At 45.7% G+C, this 20600-nt stretch overlaps 1 protein-coding gene across 1 annotated transcript in view; it reads right to left on the bottom strand.

Annotated features, from left to right (window-relative positions):
- The window catches only part of SLC38A11 (solute carrier family 38 member 11), a 489938-nt gene that overhangs the window by 410458 nt on the left and 58880 nt on the right, over nucleotides 1–20600 (bottom strand). Inside the window, exon 4 of the mRNA XM_078683357.1 lies at nucleotides 15516–15595. Coding sequence (XP_078539483.1) covers nucleotides 15516–15595 — 80 coding nt within the window. The remainder of the gene's footprint in view (nucleotides 1–15515; nucleotides 15596–20600) is intronic.

Below are 20600 nucleotides of genomic sequence, written 5' to 3'. Positions count from 1 at the left end.
GCTTATAACTTGTCTTTGGTTTCTTAGGACAGTTTCTGACAAAATGACCTCCAGCTCCACAATACATACACAAGTTACTAGACCGTCTTTCCTCTTTTTCTTCTTTCGACAGAGGTCCACGTATAGTCCCGATTTGCATAGGTTCCACTCCCGATGGCCCTTCAATGCTTCGTCTATTTTCTGATCTCGCTCGATCAAATCTCTGAACCAACGGTCTGAATTCCCTTCTCTTTTATCCTTTCCTTTCTCCCTGCCGAAAGTCGATTTCTAATACAAGGTCCACTAATGCGGAAACCTCAGTGGGTCTGTTAGGAATTCCAGCTAGGGTGTCTTTCAACTCGTCCTTCAACCCGTGGTAAAATACCGCTGCTCGCTTGCTCTCTGGCCACTCGGTTTCTACTACAAGTTTGTTAAATTGTGCTAGGTACGAGACCAGGTCCCTATTACCTTGCTTCAGGTCCAGCAATTCATTATCCACAACTTGAGATATTCTTCTCCTGTTAAAAATCGGTAAAAATTCCTTTTTAAATTCATCATAGTTTCTCAATATTGGATCATTTCAAGTTATGAGCGGTAAGGACCAAGCTGCAGCATCCCCACTCGGATAAGATAAAGCAAATGCCACCTTGGATTGCGCATCAGGGAAAATCGAAGGGCGGCACATGTAATGTAGTGAGCACTGAGTTATGAATATTTGCGCCTTTTGTGGATCCCCACTAAATCGCTCAGGGGCTGCCAAGGGTATCACTGGGGACAATGAATGGATTACTTGTGTGGTCATTCTATTGGCACTCTCCCCTAGAGGATTCTGAGCTTACTGTCCAGAACTAAGGGGTTGCCTAAACCTCTGCACTAACTCTGCTGTTTCCTTTCTGGAATTCATTATCTCCAACTTAAGATTCTGATTCTCCTCTCTAACTGCACTGAGCTCTTTTTGTATTGTGTCTAAAATTACTCCTAAACCTTGCACGTCTATACCCTCTGCCATCTCTGTTCGGGTGCCAGGTCCAACTTGGGCACTTCACTCTGTCAGGTCTTCTAAATCTTAAAGGATACTCATGGATTTACTGCACAGGAACAGAGATGCTAGCTCCCGAATCCTCCTTTGGCAACAACCCAGAGCTCAATTCAATTAAGTCTCCAACCTGTTACCTCAAGGGGGAAGGGGGAAATTGGATAAAATAATAAACAACAAGAAGAGAATTTCTTGACTGGGTCCTCTCGTCAGTCCGTCCTGCAGACCACTTCTGATTTTGAACTCGGTTGGGAAAGATCACATTTTAACTTAGTATTCCCTACTCTACCTAATTCTACACACTTGTTCCCCCCTATTCCTCACCTACCATTCGCTTTTCAAGAGTTTGCCCTCTCTTCTATCTTTTCTTACTTCTGGCTTTGAAGGAATGAATCTTTGAGTACGTTTTCTCCTGCAAGGTACATATAGTAATATATCATTAGTCTCTTAGATCTGTGACTATGCTGGTTAATTATTGTTACACTGTCTATTCTCACTCACTTGTTCACTATCCTCCTGTGCCTTTATCCTAAGTGCCTTATTTTCTCTTCTGTCAATCTCTTCTTCTTTTTCTGTGGAAAAGGTACACACTACACTTAATTATTTTTGTCTACCCGCACTACCTGTTTTAATATACTATTATTATTTCTGACTTACTGCTTTTATTTCTTTCTTTCTTTTGTCTTGGAGTTTGCCCTCTGCTTAGTACTGACTAAACTCATTGCTATTTCCTCTAGGATTCTCTCTCTTCGTTTTGGTTCTTAGAAGCGTAACTGGAATTTTACGCTGGTAGACTTATCAGGTAATCACTCACACTTGTGTCACAGAATAATTGGCTTTCACTCTTTTTCAGGTAAACGAACTCTAAGGCTTTTACTATAACGTTCGCCTTCGAATAACACAGCTAATTCGTTTTCACTTATCTCCTATTTTTCCTTGTCAGGTTGCCTCGTTAGACTCTCCAGCGCAGGTCGCTTTCCGCTTACGTCTTCTGTGACTGAAAACAGCAGTTGGCTGACTCCGGTCACGGTCGTCTCGGTAAACGAAGGCTGGTCTCTGGCTTCTTTTTCTCTAGCGCGCAGGGTCTCTCTAAACTGCTACGGGCTCTAGGATTTATCTAGGGTTACAAGCCTGGGGTACGAGTGATTCATACACTCGCGTACGGTTTCTACAAACTTCGGAACGCTGAACTCGAAAACTCCTCTCCTCACACGATGATGGCGCAGATTCCCGGGTGCGCGCGCCGCTCCAGGACTCAGGACTCTATTGCAGTGAAACACTAGACCGCAAACTCGAGCTCCAGCCTTTCGGCCATATTGGAGTTCCGTTTGCGCACATAGTCGGACCATAAGCCTCCTATCGAGTTCTTTCGGATGTAATCATGCCTTAGATGCGAGATTGTCGCTACCAGTGGACTAGGGGTTCTGACACTGTGGGTCTTCTGCAGAAGGACCACCACCTGACATGGATTCCAGTCGGATTCCGGCAGGCGGTGTAACTACGGGTTTGGAGGTCTTGCAGCGGGCACTGGTGTGATGGCCCGCTGCAAGACCACCAAGCTCATAATCAGGCCCTGTGTTTGACCTGTACATTCAAAGAGCTAAGGGCCATAAGTATAGTATCACTAGACTGTGTTTCCCCCAATAAATCATCCGAAATGAAGGATAAATTAGTTTTTCCCAATAAGGTATGAAATTGAGAATAATCAGCACCTCACCTAAGCCTCATCCTTAGTCATGGGGACCGAGCCGCCACAGAACTGTGTTTAACAGGAGGTTCAGTATAAGCAGGTAGAACTAGGGTAACTAAATGGGGTAATTATCACTAAATGCACTGGCTGGAACGTTGATCGCTTCAATAATGGTACCCAGAGATGGTGAGGTAACAATGTAATCAATAATAAAGCCTAAGCCCTTCCCTGTAAACATGGAAATGGAAGAATCTAAATTTCCTCTTTGTTCCATTCTGTTATAAAGCCCAACTTCAAGTAAACATTTAAGCAACTTTTTACCCCTACGACCTATGTTACCCAGAGCACTAGTCTCTCACAACTGGCATTTAATCCTAGTTTGGCATTGAAATCACCCCCTGCTAATATGTCAAAATTATGAAAAACATGTACAAACCGTTTCCGTAAGCACTGTACTACCAAACACAAATCCTATAAGTTACAAGAAGAGTCTTTAGGATCCACAGTGTTGTAAAAACAAATTGGATAAAAGATTAAGGAGCAAGGGAGAACCACCCACAATATCTACATTTCCACAAGTATGATGGAACTGGATAGATCTTAAGTTTACATGACGTGTGGAATAAAGTTGCCAGAGCCCCAGCCACCTTCCCCTCTGCAACCTCCAAGTGGACACACTAAAACACTGGACACCTTCCCAAGTGGGAAAATCCAGGTACTAAGTCTCTTGCAAGAGCATAAGATCAAAGCCAGATATATATTCAATCCAGTCTACATCATCTATGTTGGAGGTCATTCCAGCCATGTTCCCACAGATCAGTTTTAATTTGACATCAGGACAACATTTAGAATTGGGGAACATACAGAGGGGCTATCAAAGGCACGCCAGGAGAAGACTTAGACGCTGTTGACGCAGAACAGCATATTCAACTCTCACAGGAACCAGACATCTTCAGATTTTATCATACCAAGTCTGACAATCAAAGGTGCCAAGCAGGTTTTCAAGGTGTCGCCAAAAAGTGTAATGAGAAGGGCTCAGGAATTGCACTAAAGGGGACCACCACTAAAAGCCATTAAGTGGCCAGGTTCGGGCCATTTGAATCAGTCTTTCTGGTATGGACAACATTTTTCAGCTTCCACTTGCATTTAAGTGCAGGGCTCTGACCATGGGGTGACTCCTGTGCCAACAGGGGTTGTATGTCATTGCAACGCGGGCTTTTACCCCGCATGCCATTACAACGCGGGGATTACAACGAAAGTCGTTACAACGACTGTCGCTGGAGGGCGCTGGATAGTGGAATAGTTTAATTTTCTATTCCAACTCCAACCCACGTTAACAGTAGGGAAGGTGTTGGATAGAAAATTAAACTATTCCCTATACAACAGCGCCCTCCAGCGAAAGTCGTTGTAACGACTTTCGTTGTAATCCCCGCGTTGTAATGGTAGTGCGGGGTAATCCCCGCATTGTAATGGCTGTTCTCCGCCAACAGGCCCAAAGCTGGGTCAGTGGGCTGTGAGTCTTATATGCTCAGAGGAACTGTCGAAGCTATGTGCTCTGCACAATCCAGATCAGATGCAGTTCCCAATAGAAGATTTTGGGGTTCAGCTAAATCCAAGTATTTGCGTCTCTCTACCAAATCTATTTCTTTGGTAATTACCCCACAGCCCTGACCACATAATGATCAATGGTTGTACAATTAGGAGTCCAAGGGGCTTTAGTGAGTGTAGCTTTCCACTTCCCCATCTCACAAGCCAGAGATACAGTGCACTGGGTAACTAAAAGATTGAAAAGCCAAAATAAAATTCAGTCTTACTTTCAAATTAGTACCCTCACGAAGAGCAAAGAGAGTGGACCCAGCCCAGCCTCGCACAGCCATGGACGGACACAGACGGCCCGTTCTTAGCCCCTGATCGTCCAGCGCTGCAGGAAACAATACAGGGGCATATTGACAAGGAGCTATAGTGGAATTAACTGCACTTTATGGCAGCCAAAGTCGTGATAAATTTACCCCACCATTCACAAGCTGGTGCTAACAGCCCACAGCACCACTTTTCCCGCGATACCAGCCCCAAATAACATCGCCAAAGAGGACCCCCGCAACTATCTCTAATGAGATGCAGAGTAGGCGTTCCCGTGACAAAAGCCGCAACAACACCACACCTCAACATTCACAATGACCAGACAGATCGACGATTAGAACACAAAACATGCGATAAGGCACGTTAGCAGCAGGAACTTTACACCTGCCCTGACCTGGTGCAGAGTCAGACCAAAGTCTGCACCACAAAAGGGAGCACAGCCCACAGCCACACCTGAAGACAAACAGATGCCATGGAGCAACTGAACATGCAGCACGGACACCCAAGAAGGCCACAACACCCACCAACACCAAACCCATGCCCGCAACATCCTCCCCCGGGCCCACTCCCAAACCCGGACCAAAAAACTGCACACCAACACCACGAATCACAAAACAAATATGTTGCCTGAGGTCGCACAAGGACAACTATCAACATACATGCCTGGCAAGAAAATGGAGAACCAGTCATACAGCATTGCAATCACCAACACAAAACACCATACAAACAAAAATAATAAACAACCATTCGGGTGAGTCCTAGCGGGTCCACACTGGACAGTCCGTAGGACACAGGCTGGAAGACGAAATACAACAGAAGAAGGTGTGCCATGCGCCCAACGAAGTAAAGAGAGGGAGAGAGCGAGGGAGAGAGAGGGAGTGAGACTGCAGAGCAGCACAAGGCCTTGCAGAGCACCTGGCAACACATGCCAACGTGTGTGTGTATGGCCATCCGTACACCATGAGCCCAAGGCTGTGTCCCAATCGCAGCCACAAAACCACATTACATTCCGAAACAGAAAGTAGTAGGTAGACAAACCTCCGGAATGTAAGCTCCATTGTCCCAATGCAGAAGGCTGGAGGACACCTGCTCCTCTGACCTTGGTCCCGAACATGCCTGGAACACCCTGAGAGAGATGCCATAGCAGATGGGGATGACTCCCGCACTACACATTGCGCAAAAGAACTATCTGACTTAACTACACCCCACACACCGAAGCCCCTGCCTGAGGTACCCCTGCATGGGATGGCCTTGACTCACACGGAAACAGCAACCCATGCTGTCCAACGATGCACACACATTCGAACCATTTCTCAGAGCCGTGGCATATCCTCCACACAACTGCCGCAGCACAGAAGAGTGCAGGTTCCAAGAGACGAACTAAGGTAATGGCAGGCCATAACGGGCACATGCACGACCCCCGTCACGTGGGACACTACCTTGCACGCATGCTGCATTTACTGGGCGCAGTGCCACTGGCACTGCTGCGGATCAGTTACTTGCTCAGCTTCGGCATTGCCTACATCACCTGCGTCCAGCCCTGGTTCCACTGCTGAACATGCACATTCAAGTGTCCCATGGAAGTCTGCCTATCCAACACAACCGTAGAAGAATTGGACTATGACTTGAGTGTGTGCCCCCTGTTGGAACATGAACAGGAGTGTAACCGAGACAGCCGAGCCTGGGATGCCTTGACATCCTGCATATGTATTGGCAGTTGTGCATGGGAGATTGCACAATTCCTCGTGTGCAGTGACCACATCGAGGTGCTACCCTATTGAGCTGTATTGCGGATTGGTGAAACGGCGTGTGCTGAGCACACCTGCCCGGATCAGTTAATGGATTGGCTCACCCTGGTGTTCCTTTAACACGATAACGATGTACTTTTTGAACACATTGCATATGAAGCTGCACAGGCATTTATGGATGAGTAACTATGTCCCTGCAGCCACATCCAACTGTCACCCACAACACAGGTCCCAACGACACGTTGCTACGTGGCGATTGCTCACATGTCCCACCACAACAAATGACATGTCTGCCTTCGTCCGATCCCTGGATGCATGTGCGTGTAACAACGTGTGTGTGCACACACCTGTGCAAGGTGAGGTAGGTCCATGGTTGTAGCAACACAACTTCGTTTGGCATTGTTGCCAATTTGGACACACTGCTGGGGGACAGCACACACACAGCACTGTGGCACAACTTGTGAACACGTCAGACCCTTTCACCTGAGCATTGTCAGTAGAGCAGACGAAATATGCACCCCAGTGGCAGAGCACCATGCAGATCCCATGGGCAGTGAGTCGTGCCCCCTCAAACGGGGCAACAGGTAGACGCCAAACAACACATAACTCATCCAGCATGGCAAGGTGGGCTGGGAGCATTGCCATCCGTGATGACCTTCATCCATTTCTAAAATTTAAAAAAAAAAAATGTCTGAACCTTGACATGTACCCATGCTGCGTGAAAGTGTCGTAAGCATGTTCTTGCCTATTGTGGCCGTTGCCTCGTCCGTAATGACACGCACATCCCAATAAAGTCCATGTCACCCCACTGGTGTCTAAGTGTGTTGTGTGTTTATTTGATTTTCCACTCGTGTGCCACAATGAGCATCGTCCCTACACAGGGAGGAAGTGACTGACGCATGTGCAATGGTGGTATGTCCCTTTTGCAAGTTCAACCTCTGTGAGCCAGTCATTGTCATGGGATTGGTGCTGGCCGACATGTGCACTTACGTGACTACAACAATGTGAGTATGGTGTGCAACCCCTGACCATGTCGAGCACTGTCATACATCCTAACGGAATGTTGCCACACAGATGTGTGTATGTGGGCTTGCGACGTGCAGTTTTGTTGTCACATGTGATGTAGGGCAGCGTTCCTGGGCTGCTACATATTTGGTCTCTCCTACCCACAGCCCTATTCAACACATGGACGTGGGGCTATAGTGTGGGGGGTCATGAGATTATTGATGCTGTGCAATAGGGACACAGCAAGTACTCACCTTCAAAGTCATCCAATTTGCCAAGTGTCTCAGGGATACACATGCGCATAGACGTACGTTACCATGGTGTACCTTCATGTGAAATCATTGTCCCCACATTCAGCCATACTCCCATACATGAGAGAACATAGTAATGACACATCTGTGTGATTCAGAATGTTTTATTCACATTCAGGTGATTGACAGAGCTGGTGCTGTACATGGCCATCCAAACCCACATCACATGGTGGGCCAAACACAGTCCTTGGGGGATTGAGCAGTTATTAGAAATTGGGAGAGTGCATTCTACAGCAGGATTGCTCTGTACTTGCTCAGCAGTGATGAACTGGCCGTCCGTGTCGGGGTCCGGGTGAATGTCACAAAGTTTTCTGGGGGTCAGTACGAGGTTTTCCCAGGGCATGCTGCATAGGTCATCACCAGGCAGGGACAGGGCACATGGCAGTGATGGATGCTACTGTCACCTCCTCACACAGTAATTCCCCTCCCCTTCTTACTCCCCTGATACGGGTTTCTGTGTCCGGTGTGTCCGGTGTGTGTGGCGGGGTGATGGCTGCATCACTGTGTGCCACTGACACAACAGACTGCGAAGTTGATGGAGCAGCATCACTGTGTGCCACGGGCACATCAGGGCTTGGAGCTGTGTGTGTCGAAGTTCCCGCTTCAGTCATTTGGGAATGGCTCAGTGGCAGCAATGGCAAGATGAAGTACTGCAGGGCATTGAGGTTCCCAGTTACTACTTGCTGGTGTCCAGCCGTGGCAGACAAACCTCCAGCCTGCATCTGCTCCATGGTGTCCATTGACCTCTGCATCTGTGCCAACCCTATGCTCTGATTACTGGTGCCTGTCTGACCACACAGCTCTTGAATAGTGTTCATTGCCCCAGTGAATTCAGCCAAGGTCTGTGCTGGCGCATGGTGTGTTTAGGGGGTGTATAATAGGGACTGTACGTGGTCCCTGATGGGACTCAGACACCCACGTATGGCATTGAGTTTGACTGCCACGAGTTCGAAGCCCACCTGTAGCTGGTCAGCCAACTTCACCTGGCAAGGGCACATACGTTGTTGGAAATCCATGAATTGGTCGGGGGTGCTGGGAGACAGCCGTGGTGGTGTGTGTTTCCTGCTGTGTGGTCTGTGCAGGTGGTGGGCTCACCTAGGGGCAGCTGGACTGCCCTGCTTCTGGGGATGGGATGCGAGGCTATCTACGATCCATTGGTGGGTGTCAGTGCAGATAACCTGGGGGTCCTCTTCATCGTCATTGAAGATGTGTCTGGTCTGCTCTGCAGGAGGTGTTGGTTCTCCCTCTGCAATGTGTATGGGGAGAAGCAGGGTTACAGAGTTGTACATGTATGTTGGAGATTTGCAGATGTATGCGTTCTGACTGCATGCCAATGTACATTGTGGCTGTTTTGGGGTTGCTGGCTATTTGATGGCAGTCAGTGTATTTGATCTACATGACGGATGTGTGGTAGTACCCGTGCTTTGTCATCACGCAGTGTCAGGCAATGCCAGACATGAGTGGACCGTTACTACGCAAGTACGGGACCTGTTGTGAGTCGTGTACTATGGTGCTGGTGTTGCACTTTGTACCTTATTGCCATCATTGCTGATGTTCTGTGATTGCTATGTGTGTGCTGCATTATGATGTTGGGGATCTGGAGGGGGCCCCTCTGTGCACATTGTGGACGGGGGCCTACTTGGCATTTCTATGTGTGCTGCAGTGTGTCAAGGCTCTCAGTGACATGTTCCACGATCATTGTAGGGGTGCAGTGTGCTACACATATTTGTGCACGTGTGCCATTGTGCCCATCTCCCTCACCCCCCCTGGCCCTGGTCATTACTCACCCTTTTGCTGTTGGGTCAGGTCATATCGTGATGTGTCCAGCCCCCAAATTCCTGCCACCGTCTCCACACTGCTGATTGTGGCTACCATTCCTCCAGCACATCAGTCACCTCCTGTGTCGCAGGACTCCCACCTTCAGTCGCCCCTGCTGCCTTCCCGTTGGCAGCGAGCTTCTCCTTGGTTTGGCTGTACACTTCATGCCAGTGCCTCTTGACCTCCTCCGGTGTCCTCCTCTCCACTCCAACTGCATTGACGTTGTTGACGATGGCCTGCCATAATTCCGTTTGGGTTTCCAGTGCCGCAGTGGAGGTGCTGAACAGTTGTTGGTAGTGTCCTGTAACCTCCGTGACGATGGTCCAGTCTTTGTGCGGACTGAACCCCATCTTCCTCTTCCTCTTCCTCTTGGCCTTGCCCTTCTCCGAGCATGGGGTTCCTTGCTGGTCCTCCATGGGGATTGTGGGGTTTGGCTTGTCCTCTGCATTTTAGTTTTTTTTTCTCTCTTTCTTTTATAGTGCATTTTCCCGCTTGGCACGTGGGATTAGCAGGCTTGTGGCTGGTTTACTCTGATTTTTGTACAGCGATTGGCCTCATCGCATGTTTTTTTGCGTTTGCGTTTTAGCGGCGCGGTGTAGATTTTCATGCTGATTATCACCGTGTTATGTGTAAATGTAAATGTATTGCGACTTATATAGCGCACGTATCACCCGAAGGCATTAAGGCGCTTGCCTTGGGAACCTGTCCTGGCTTTTCCCTGTGAGATAACCCCTACTGGGTATCCCCAGGGTGAAAGCCAGGCATCCCGCAGCGGGTGGGCCACCGTAGGGGAGATTAAGCAACTATTGCCCAGAGTTGCAGCGTGGGACCCCATGATTAGAATAGGCACCGAGGCGAGAATGATCGAGTCCGTGGACATTTTGGGCTCAGGACCCTGCCGCGTCGGGAATTGAACCCTGGTCCCGGGCCAGACCTCTGCATCAGGGTCGGCCACTCTAATCAGTGAGCCACACTCCTCTGTAATCTGGTGTCTATCGCATGCTACCGCCTTCTGGGGAATTCAACATTGACACAGGATTATTTTCCCACTATGGGCTGCGATGTTGATAGTTGCGTATACTACTCTTGTGGTAGTTATCACACGTTCTTGTGAATATACCCTGAGATCTTAAATGTGCCCAAATGGCGCTAGGCAGTTCCCCAGCCTCTGCCTCCTCCTGTGCCTCTGACTGGGCCTTGTAGTCCGCCTGCGAAAACTCCTTCAGGAAATTTCCCACGCCGCTGGAAACAATGAGGGCTTAAAATGCTTGCGACCTGTGCGGTGCAGCTTCCCAGCCTTTGCCTTCTCCTGCGGTACTGACTGGGGCTTGTAGTCTGCCCACTAAACTCCTTCAGCAAATGTCCCTAATTAAAAATTATGGATGTACTGTATTCTTTTATACAGATGACACACAACCCATCTTCTGGCCGAAACAGGGTCAATTAGAGAATAAATCTAAACTAACAGACTGTCTCCTCGACATTCAAACTTGAATGTCATAAATCATCCTTCAATTGAATGCTAAGTGCAATTGATTGGGTGTCGCAAATCATCCTTCAATTGAATGTAAACAAAACAGAACAAATAATAGTTGGCACCCATCATGAGAACTGGAATGACAACCAGTGGCCTTCACCCAACGGCAAAAGTACAATCACTGCGCTTTTGGACAGATGACTAACTGTCTCTGAAACATCTAGTTTATTCTTTATCTTCTATGTGCTTCCACAAGCCAAAAAGTTTAAAATATGTTCTATACTTTTTGCCCAAAGCTTTCCGTATTCAAACTAGGACTTCATGCACTCTGTCTAGGCTGAAATATTGCAATGCGCCATATGTTGAAAAGCCTGAAACTATTATATTGCCTCTCCAGTCTATACAGAATTATGCAGTGAGGATTTTCTGTGGCATGAAGAGGGCTGAAAGTGTTTCACAAGCTAGAAAACCTCTTCTCTTGCTCCCCGTCATGCAGAGGAATCTGTCTAAAGTACATTGCCTAATTCACAAGACATTTTATGATCTAGAAATGTTTCTTCTAGAAAGGTGCTTTTTTACGTATGCCTTGAATAGAAATCTTAGCTCTATGGACTCTAAGGGGTTGGTTACGAGTCTGGCAGTCCCCGGACTGCCAGACTCGTGGTGGAGCAGCGGTGGTGGTGTTGCAATCGCCACATTATGACCCTAGTGGTTCTGCCACACTGAGACCGCTGACACCACCAGTCACAGGCAGTGGCACAGGGGTCCAGAGGCATCCATATACTTGGTGGGACCACCAAGGTCCCACCAAGCATATTAGGTGTTTCCTCTCTGCCAGGGTTTTCATGGCGGTTCCTCCTCCATGACAACCCTAGCAGAGAGGAAGAACAGGGCCCCCTTGTGCCTCACACCCTGTGGATGCACACAGGGGGGGCACAACATGTGCCCCCCTGTGTACATGCACAGAAATTCCAGCACAGCATGTACTTTTCAGTCCATGCCGTGCAAACTGTTTTTGACGTTCCCATTGTGGTGCCTATTTGGCAAAGGAATCGCCGGCAATTACTAAAAAAGTCTTTATACAGTGGGCAGTTCTCACCCGGGTTTGGTGACGGGAGAGTCCTGCTGTCGCACTGTCAACCTCTTAATAGGCCCCTAAATGTTTCAGAGTTCCTAAATTCCACAGAGAACTGGAAGTAGACCATTGGGATTTATGGGTCCTAAATCCCATGCTATCTGAACAAGCATTTACAATGCAATAGGTCTCGCATTCGCAAGAGATTAAGCTGTTGCCATTGTAAATGACCATGCCTTTTATTTATGTTTTGAGAACCTGCAAGTGGTGCGTAAACACGCACTTTGCACTTATAGTCCTTGCTTACGAGAAGCAAGGCTTGCAGTAAAAGAGGTGAGGTTAATGCCAGCCTTGCCTCTCGACCTATTACATCTCAAATGCTTGTTTTATTTGATATTCTTCTGAAGGAAGGAAAGGCTGACATTAGGGAAGCTGCTGGCTGATTCAGCAGAATTTACAGAAATCTGTATTTTTACTCCAATAATTTAACATGTCTATTTTGTGATGGTACCATAAAGCCACTTCATGTTTAAGCCAGTTGAATCTACTATTTCCATTGCCCTTGAAAGAATGAAAAGTAGCACAAGGATAGTCAATTTCTCTTGAGACCTAGAATTTTCATTTAAAAGCCTCAGACATGCTAAAGATTGTAAGGGTTACTGTGTATGAAATAGTTGAAATGATGTGTCTTTTACTGCTAATCATCTGTGTAATAAAAAACGGCTGGGGTATACGACCCCTAATCCAAAGATTTGAGCAAAGTTTAAATCTAGGGGGGTTGGAGGCGACGGGATGTGTGGTTGGAGCAGACCATTCTCAGCAATGACAGGCCATGTACCACCCTGGTGCGCCAAGCCTGTGCACACACTGCACCCAGCATGAACTAAGATGTGTACTTTGTACTGTAGTATGGACCTGTAGGCAGGATTAGTGCTCACTTCATCAGGAGACCCAGATTACTGTAATTTACTGACATTGGAAAATAGGATATTAAACAATACGACAAATCCCATACTGAGGGGGAACACAGTCAATCAACCCATGTGCATTAAAGTAATGCATAGTCCAGGACACTTGGTATGCCTCAAACATGTCAAAGACCAATCACTGAAAAATTACGTGATCTGTGTATTGCGTAAATAAGAAGCAACTATGCCTTGCATATAATATTGAAAAAGTTTCCACTTAAAGCCCTGGTGACACCACAATACTGTTGCTGCTCCTGAGTTTCAAAAAGAAGGGAAATCCAGAGAGAAAATGGCTCTCTTTAAGGGATTTCTCTTCCTTTACAACGTGCACCTGGCATGACGTCATGCTGTAAATTCTCCACTAGTGAGAAGTGAGCAGTGAGCAGTGTGAGCATGCGCACATCGATGAGCCTGCTGTCACTGCAGGTCAGAAAATAACTGACCACCTGTGCCAGGGCACAAGACAGAGACCGATAGAGACCGGTTTCAAGCCCCCCTTAAAAAAACTGCCAGTATTCAGCACCGGTGAGACCCGGCCCACTTAAAACCCTGCTGCTAGGCCCCGAACACAATAGCATAAAGACGCAGCTTGCAGTTCACTGGAGGTGACACCATGAAAAAAGGCGCGATGAGAAAAGCAGCCAAAGCGAAGATGTGTCTACCCAAGATATCATGCTGAGTGGGTTAGGACGCGGGATGGCACATAAAAAAAGAATATTTTCCACTTTGCAAATTTGCATATCACATACTGTACTTCCATATGGCGCCGTGGAGACCCCAGCAACAATGGGCTTAGATAACGTCCAGTCCATAACTAAACTGCGGCAATCATTGAATTACTTCTGCCTGTGATATAAAAGTTTTGTGTCGGGCTGCCTTTGATCTCAAGAGTTACACTGTGCAATAGTGTCAGCGTTTCACGGCCCCTAGACAAAAACAAAATCAAGTATTTATTAATTATGAGGGAGGAAAACGCCTTTAATGGATGTGAAGCAGGCCGTAAATGTGTCTAACTAAATAACGGTCTGATGCAGGGAGTCATTGCTTTGTTCTGTATTTATAATGACGCGAAGGCAGCGCTCTAAAAAACACATAAAACCCTTTTAAAAAAACGCCTTTCCAAAAGGCAGCTGTGCTTTGTGCGGGTGCACAGCTAAACAGGAGAAGCGGTTTTTAGTGCATACGATTAATATTTATGAACACAGCACCTCAAGGGCAGAGTGACAGTTCACTGGCAGGTTCGGGCTACATTAATGAACAAAACTATTGTTGCTTTCAACAAAACATGCCCCTCTATTGAAACTAAATGAAGAAACGGGGCGTCATCATTTCATGTGCTGTCCTATAATGTCCGTGATTATAGCATGGGGAGTTGAATAAAGCCAGTGTGCTTCCCCTCCCCATAGAAAAGCTTAAAAGGAAGATGAGCTGACGGAACAACGTGGCAACCAGAACGCTTGGTAAAAAACAAAGTGGCACGTCCGCCATTACACAAAAGTGCACAACGGGGGCTTGTTAAACAAAGTAGCGTGTCTGCCATTACACAAAAGCGCACAACGGGCGCTCGTTAAAAAACAAAATGTGGCGTCCGCCAGTACATGAAAGCGCACAACAGGGCACTTGGTAAACAAGGAAGTAGTCCCAGCAGCGGAACTAAACTGTAGTCGGTAGGTGCTGCCTCCTGCGAAACGTAAGTGACCTACGGGATTGCAAGCCAACGATAAGCCAGCTAACAAGAGCAATGCAAAAGTTAACCAATGGCAAGCGGCAGGAGAAATTACCCTCGATATTGTGTTTACTATAGGTCATGCGACAGTGCATGCGCTGTCTAGGCTCGACCTAAAAATACCTCAAGACTCAAAACCTTTCTGTTTTTTTAAGGCACATTTTTCTTCTGGGATATTAATATTCGTAAAACTTAATATACTATTTTGAGAATATACCCAGCTGTTGGTGATGGTATATTCTTTATAAATGATAAAATAAGAAAAACTGCCAGACACAGTTAGTTTTGCAAACAATAACTCACACAGCAGTCATGCAAACCATAACTCACACGCCACATGCTGCAGTCCTTTTGAGTCTGTGGCCTGTCTCCACAGCTCCACTAAAGAGTCCAGGAAGTGTGGGTGTATGTGAATCCACATGTAAAATAAATTTAACACATCGGGTGAGCTACAAAATACAGAATAAAAGCAAAACTAGAGAAAGGCAACTAAAAAACACAAAAAAGAAACAAGTTAAACATAATAAACTGCTTTAAAACGATAAATTAATGGATAGTAAAAATGGAAACCACAGACAAAGGGGAAATCGACAGCTTAATTGACAACAAACGACTTACTAGATCTCAATCATTGACCATTCATGTTTTTGACAGACAAAGTCATGTACATGTGGAAGGGACTGGAGAAAAGCATATCTAAAACTGAGATGCATTGTACTTAGAATTGTATTGTATGAAATGTGAAGCAACATTCAGAAGGAACATCATGAATACATGTTGAAGTGTTTTTTACATGTACAGTAACAGAACTAAAATACTTACACTTCTGTGCTGAGAGTAGTTGCTCTTGTAACTATAATCACAACGATCACAGCTGTTAGAAATAGAGAAATAAAAGACACCTGGAAGAGAAAGCAAGACACATTAGAGTTTATACCAGTTAACATGTCGGTTTACAAAATACAGAATCATAGTTGGTCGCAATTTGACCTACCTGATAAATATTGTTGAGTTACTTCGCAAATTGCGACCCTTTACTATTGCCTAAGGTCCCAGTCATGTAGACTTACTGATGTCAGCAGGCCACCATGTCTGTGATTGCATTTCAATAAAGCAATTTTTTAATTTAAAATGCAGACCATTTTCCTAAAAGGAGCTGGGATGCATTTGAGAAAACAAAATGAAAAAGATTACCAACTGTTTTTTTAAGTGAAGTGCAGTCTGGAGGGAGACAGGACCACAGTTATGCTAATAGTACCAGGTCCTTTGCACTGTATATCATGCGTTTTACAGGAGATTTGAGCTCCTGATAGAGTGTTGCTGAACTGTGTGAATGAAAAAAACAATTACAGGAAATAGTTTACAGTACACTGTACTTGTTTACTTCAGAAAGTCTGATGACTGCTGATGTTATTCAACATTTATTTCCATTTGCACTTAATGATGCTTATATGTTATGCTTCCTTAACTGTATTGGTAATTTACGAATCCTAATAAGTGTCTCATAGACCTAATATTGCCATGGGTATTGTGTGTGTGTGTGTGTCTCTGTGTGTGTGTGTGTGTGTGTGTTTTTAGAGGAGGTAGAAAGATAAAAAGCAGCCACCCTTGAAAAGAAAGAAAATGCAGAATGATAATGTCTTCCCCTTATACGTCAAAAATGTTCTTATAGAAATAATATAATTTCATGAACCTTATTATGCCTAAAGAATACATATTGTCCTTTGATCATTCACTTTTATATCTTTTGTATGCCTGTTACGGATGTATATCTCCGAGCATGTATGCTGTTCAATGACATATGACTATTCGAAGTGCCACTAATCTATATTGTATTTCTAAAAATGTTTTACTTTGTGATATGTTGCTGTATTGTATAATTGAAAGTATGTGTAATGTGTTTTTAAGGAAAGTATTTTTCTGAAATAAACTATTTCATGATGAGGTCGGACATTATGTTAAGACTGAGCACTGATGTGCTCATCTTTCCATCGCCTCCCCATTGCTAGCACTACATAAACAGTCACTGGTTACAGCGGAAGGCGGGTAATCTGGAGACTGACGTGGTGGAGAAAAGCACAATAGAGACCGTGGCCACTGAGGGGCTGGAAGTCCACACATTCAGGGGCCTGTTTATGAGCTGGTTTGCTTGGCTCTTGCACCACGCAACATGGACCAAGAGCGACGCAAACCTTAATTCAGAGTTATGGCCCTAAGTGGCTCCATAAATCTGGAGTAAGGCAACGCAGCGCAAATTGCTGCATTACCTCACTCTGCCTTGGGAAGTCATTCCACGGGAATTGTGTGGGTGTTCACACATAGCTCCCACGGCTTTTTATGCATTCCCAGATTTACCACAACTGGAATACTTGGGTATGCCTTCCTAGGAGAGGTGTAACGAGGAGCAATATCTTTATTCCTCCTTGTTACTTCCTCTTTGTGCTTCATTCTGCAGCACACATAGAAAGGTAACATGCCTCTCAGGATTGTTCCTTCCTGCACAAAAACAATCCTGCATGCAACGCAGGCACCCTTGTAACCATGGAGCAAGGGTGACTGCATTGGCGACAGGTTACCAAACCGGCGTCAGTGCAGAGGTAAAGGCAGGAATGTGCAGTATTACCTTAAATATGATGCACTCCTGCCTTTCCCTGTCACACAGTGCAGTGCAGCAAGGTTACATTCTGTGCTGCACTGCATGACTTTTTCAGAAATAGGCTCCTATGGGTGTAGGAAATTGGGCTAATCACTAAGTGGCCTGCACAAGTAAAATGTCTGTAATTTTCCTTACTGAGAACCAAGCACCCCTTTCTTGTGCTTGACTCTCTTAGGGTACAGAAGCAGAACAGTACAAGGCCTACCCAGAAGAGGTGGTGTGGGCTAGTATTCCCCCTTTCACTGGCACACAACAATAACACTCAATAAATGACTGTCCATTCAGTACTTTTCCTTTAGAAAAAGGAGAAGTACATTTATTACAAACACTTTGCTAAATACTACACAGTAATTTACAAATATATATATTGGTAGATGGAAAAGACCATAGATGACCTTACATAAACACCATTGAACCCATAAAGGGGTTATACAAATATATACTGTATCTCTATTGGCTTGGTCAAAGGTTAAAGATCAGCAAACCACAGGTTGAAGACATAATTATGAGTATAAATGCAGTCATCAATAATAATAATCATGTGTACTTATTCCTGTTAATAAAGCATATTCATGGTGATCAATAATCATCAACAACATTATTATCTCAATAAAGCATTTAAAAGGAGAAAAACATGTGTCTGTACATTGTTTATAAACTTTCCAACCATGAAAATGCAGCCCTTAGAACGGATAACATATTGACTGCATTACAGGTCTATGACTGCATTACATGCAACCATAGACATAGCCCCCAGATGGCACTTCAATACATGTCCTACTTTCATACATTTATAGGCCACAATAACTAAAACTAGAGAGTGCAGCACTCACAGCGCTAGAGCTGAAGCTCAAACGGGGGGGGGGGTGGAGTGCTTTGAAAACATTAGGACATTTCAGAGGGGTCCCTTTTCAAGGAGCCCGCAAACATAGAGTGAGTAACTTAAAAAACTCTGAGAGAGGGAGCTGCTATGCTCCTACAGCTCCCCTACACCTTTTTGACTTCGTTGGTGGTACACCTCTTTCACTTTGTTCTGTGGTGCCCCTACCATTTTGGGGTCACCATCAGCAGAAAACGTGGGCAATACAAAAGCCCTGCAGAGAATTATGAGGTGCTCTCCTGCTGTGTCAGGTGAGCCGCATAGCTTTACTTTTGTGTTGTTTGTACTTTTGGGGGGTGCTTGGTCCCACCTGGGCACCCTCTTGCCTCCATCATGTTAGGGACAGTCGAGGGAGCTCACCACTCCCTGTGCCGCTGGCTCCTGCATCGCCGGCTCCTATGCGTGTGGTCACTGGAGACGGAAGAGACTCTCTACCCGCTCTGGCAGTCTGGATTCAGCCTTCTGCGGTGGCTGCTCTGCTACCCCGAGGCCTGAGGAACGGGGGCACAGCCACCACCATTAGGGTGGCGTGACAGCACTCCTACTTCATGTTTGGCCTTCAAGGATGGGGTCATGGCACCCCTCCATGATAAAAAAAGCTAGGGGTTTGGGGGCCTTGGGCAATACAGTGAGTCCAAATTAATAAACAACTCCTGCGCCAACTCCTAGTCCCTAGCCCATACTGGGGGTAATTTTGGAAAAGAGCAGAGGAGCCCCATGCGCGGTCTGTCAAAGAAAGGTCAAAGGTTGGCAAACATTAAAATACCATAACTTGGGCCCTGTTGGGCCAATTTTGATGAGATTGAGCTTGTTTTACTTCTGGTTGCGAGCTTTAGCCACCAGGGGCAGTTGCAGCAGACCTCCTCACCTCTATAACGGGGTAATCCTTAGGGAGCTGGTTCTCTTGGTGCCCTGTGCTAACCTCTGTCTCTTGGGGCAGAAGTCCAGGGCTTTCCTCCAATTGGTCCTCAGGAGGTCTAAGGGGGCCAGCCCCACTGGTCCCTGGGGAGACCCACTGGTTCTGGGGTCAACTGGGCAGAGACAATAGTCCTTGGTGGTAATCAAGGGGTTCTTCCTTTCAGTTGTCTGTGGCGGCCCCAGGGCCCAGCAGTGAAGTGCAGATAAATCACCAGGCAATAGATAGTCTACTCCTTGTACAAGAGTTTTTAAAACAGGGTGGAAGGTTCCAGAAGCCAGGCCCCCTGGAATCCTCTGGTGCCACATCTCCTCTCCATTCCATCCCAACCCTCCAGCACAGTATGCTGGTACAGTTCAAAATATCATCATCCAGAAGTTACTAGCCACAACTCATCTCCAGCCCTTGCTGACATCAGTGCCAGAGAAGCACAAGAGGAGCTTGGCCCTGATGGACAAATGGGGAGGCTGGGCCTAATTAGATCAATGAACAAAGAAAAATGCCTCGCCACTTATTTTTTATCCCACACTTGAGGAAAAGTTAAGAACACTGTTTGTCGTACTCAACTGGGTATTTTTATTTATACCAATCAATTTTTGATTTCAAATTCTATTTTGTCAAAACAACCTTATTATGGTCAGACAAACACATATATACAATATACATTCAACATTTAGTGTGGCTTATGTACATAACGACATGTTATCACAACAAATAATATTCACTATTGACAAAGAGATTTAAATACAAAAGCTTATCGCAACAGACAACAATATTTACAATGTAATAAATGAAACACAAATTGACAAATGAAAAAAGACTTTGGGTGTGTAAGAGCAGAGAGGCGCACACAGTGAAGTCAATAGTATACGGAAGTCCAAAAAGAATTGTAGGTCTTCGGTTCTTATTTGTAAAAGTTTTCTTTATTTTCATGTACAGCGGCACAGCCAACGCGTTTCATTCCCATTCGTGCCTTGGGAATTTCATCAGGGCTGCAAAAATACATTGACATATATAAGTATTTATCAGATATTAAAAAGACGTTTGCCCAGAGGGGGCACCAGTCCAAGTCAAATTGCATCAACGTGCGCACCCATAGATCCAGATACATTAGCCGAGTTATACAATTACTAGGTGTCAATCTCAAATTTTAAAAAATTACCTCATGACAGCATATACCCCCTCACCGGTACTATGCAGTCACAACGCAAGTCCAAGCAAAAAGTGCTTGGTCCTGATTAAAAACACCATGCCATGCCTATTGGAGAATTAGGCACCGAGATGTGCAAGTGTTCGGGTCGTACAGACCCTTGAAGAAGAGAGAAAGAAAGACGGGTTGTGATTCAGATGTCCTTGTTCCCAGTGTGAAGAAATAAATAAAGAACATAGTGAGAGAAAGTGATCCGACATAGTGAGAGAAAGTGATCCGACTACCCTGTGCTCATGCTTGAAATC

The sequence above is a fragment of the Lissotriton helveticus genome, chromosome 3_1, assembly GCF_964261635.1.
Source record: "Lissotriton helveticus chromosome 3_1, aLisHel1.1, whole genome shotgun sequence".
NCBI lineage: Eukaryota > Metazoa > Chordata > Amphibia > Caudata > Salamandridae > Lissotriton > Lissotriton helveticus.
The sequence above is the reverse complement of the archived record's forward strand: the minus strand, read 5'-3'. Positions and strand labels throughout refer to the sequence as shown.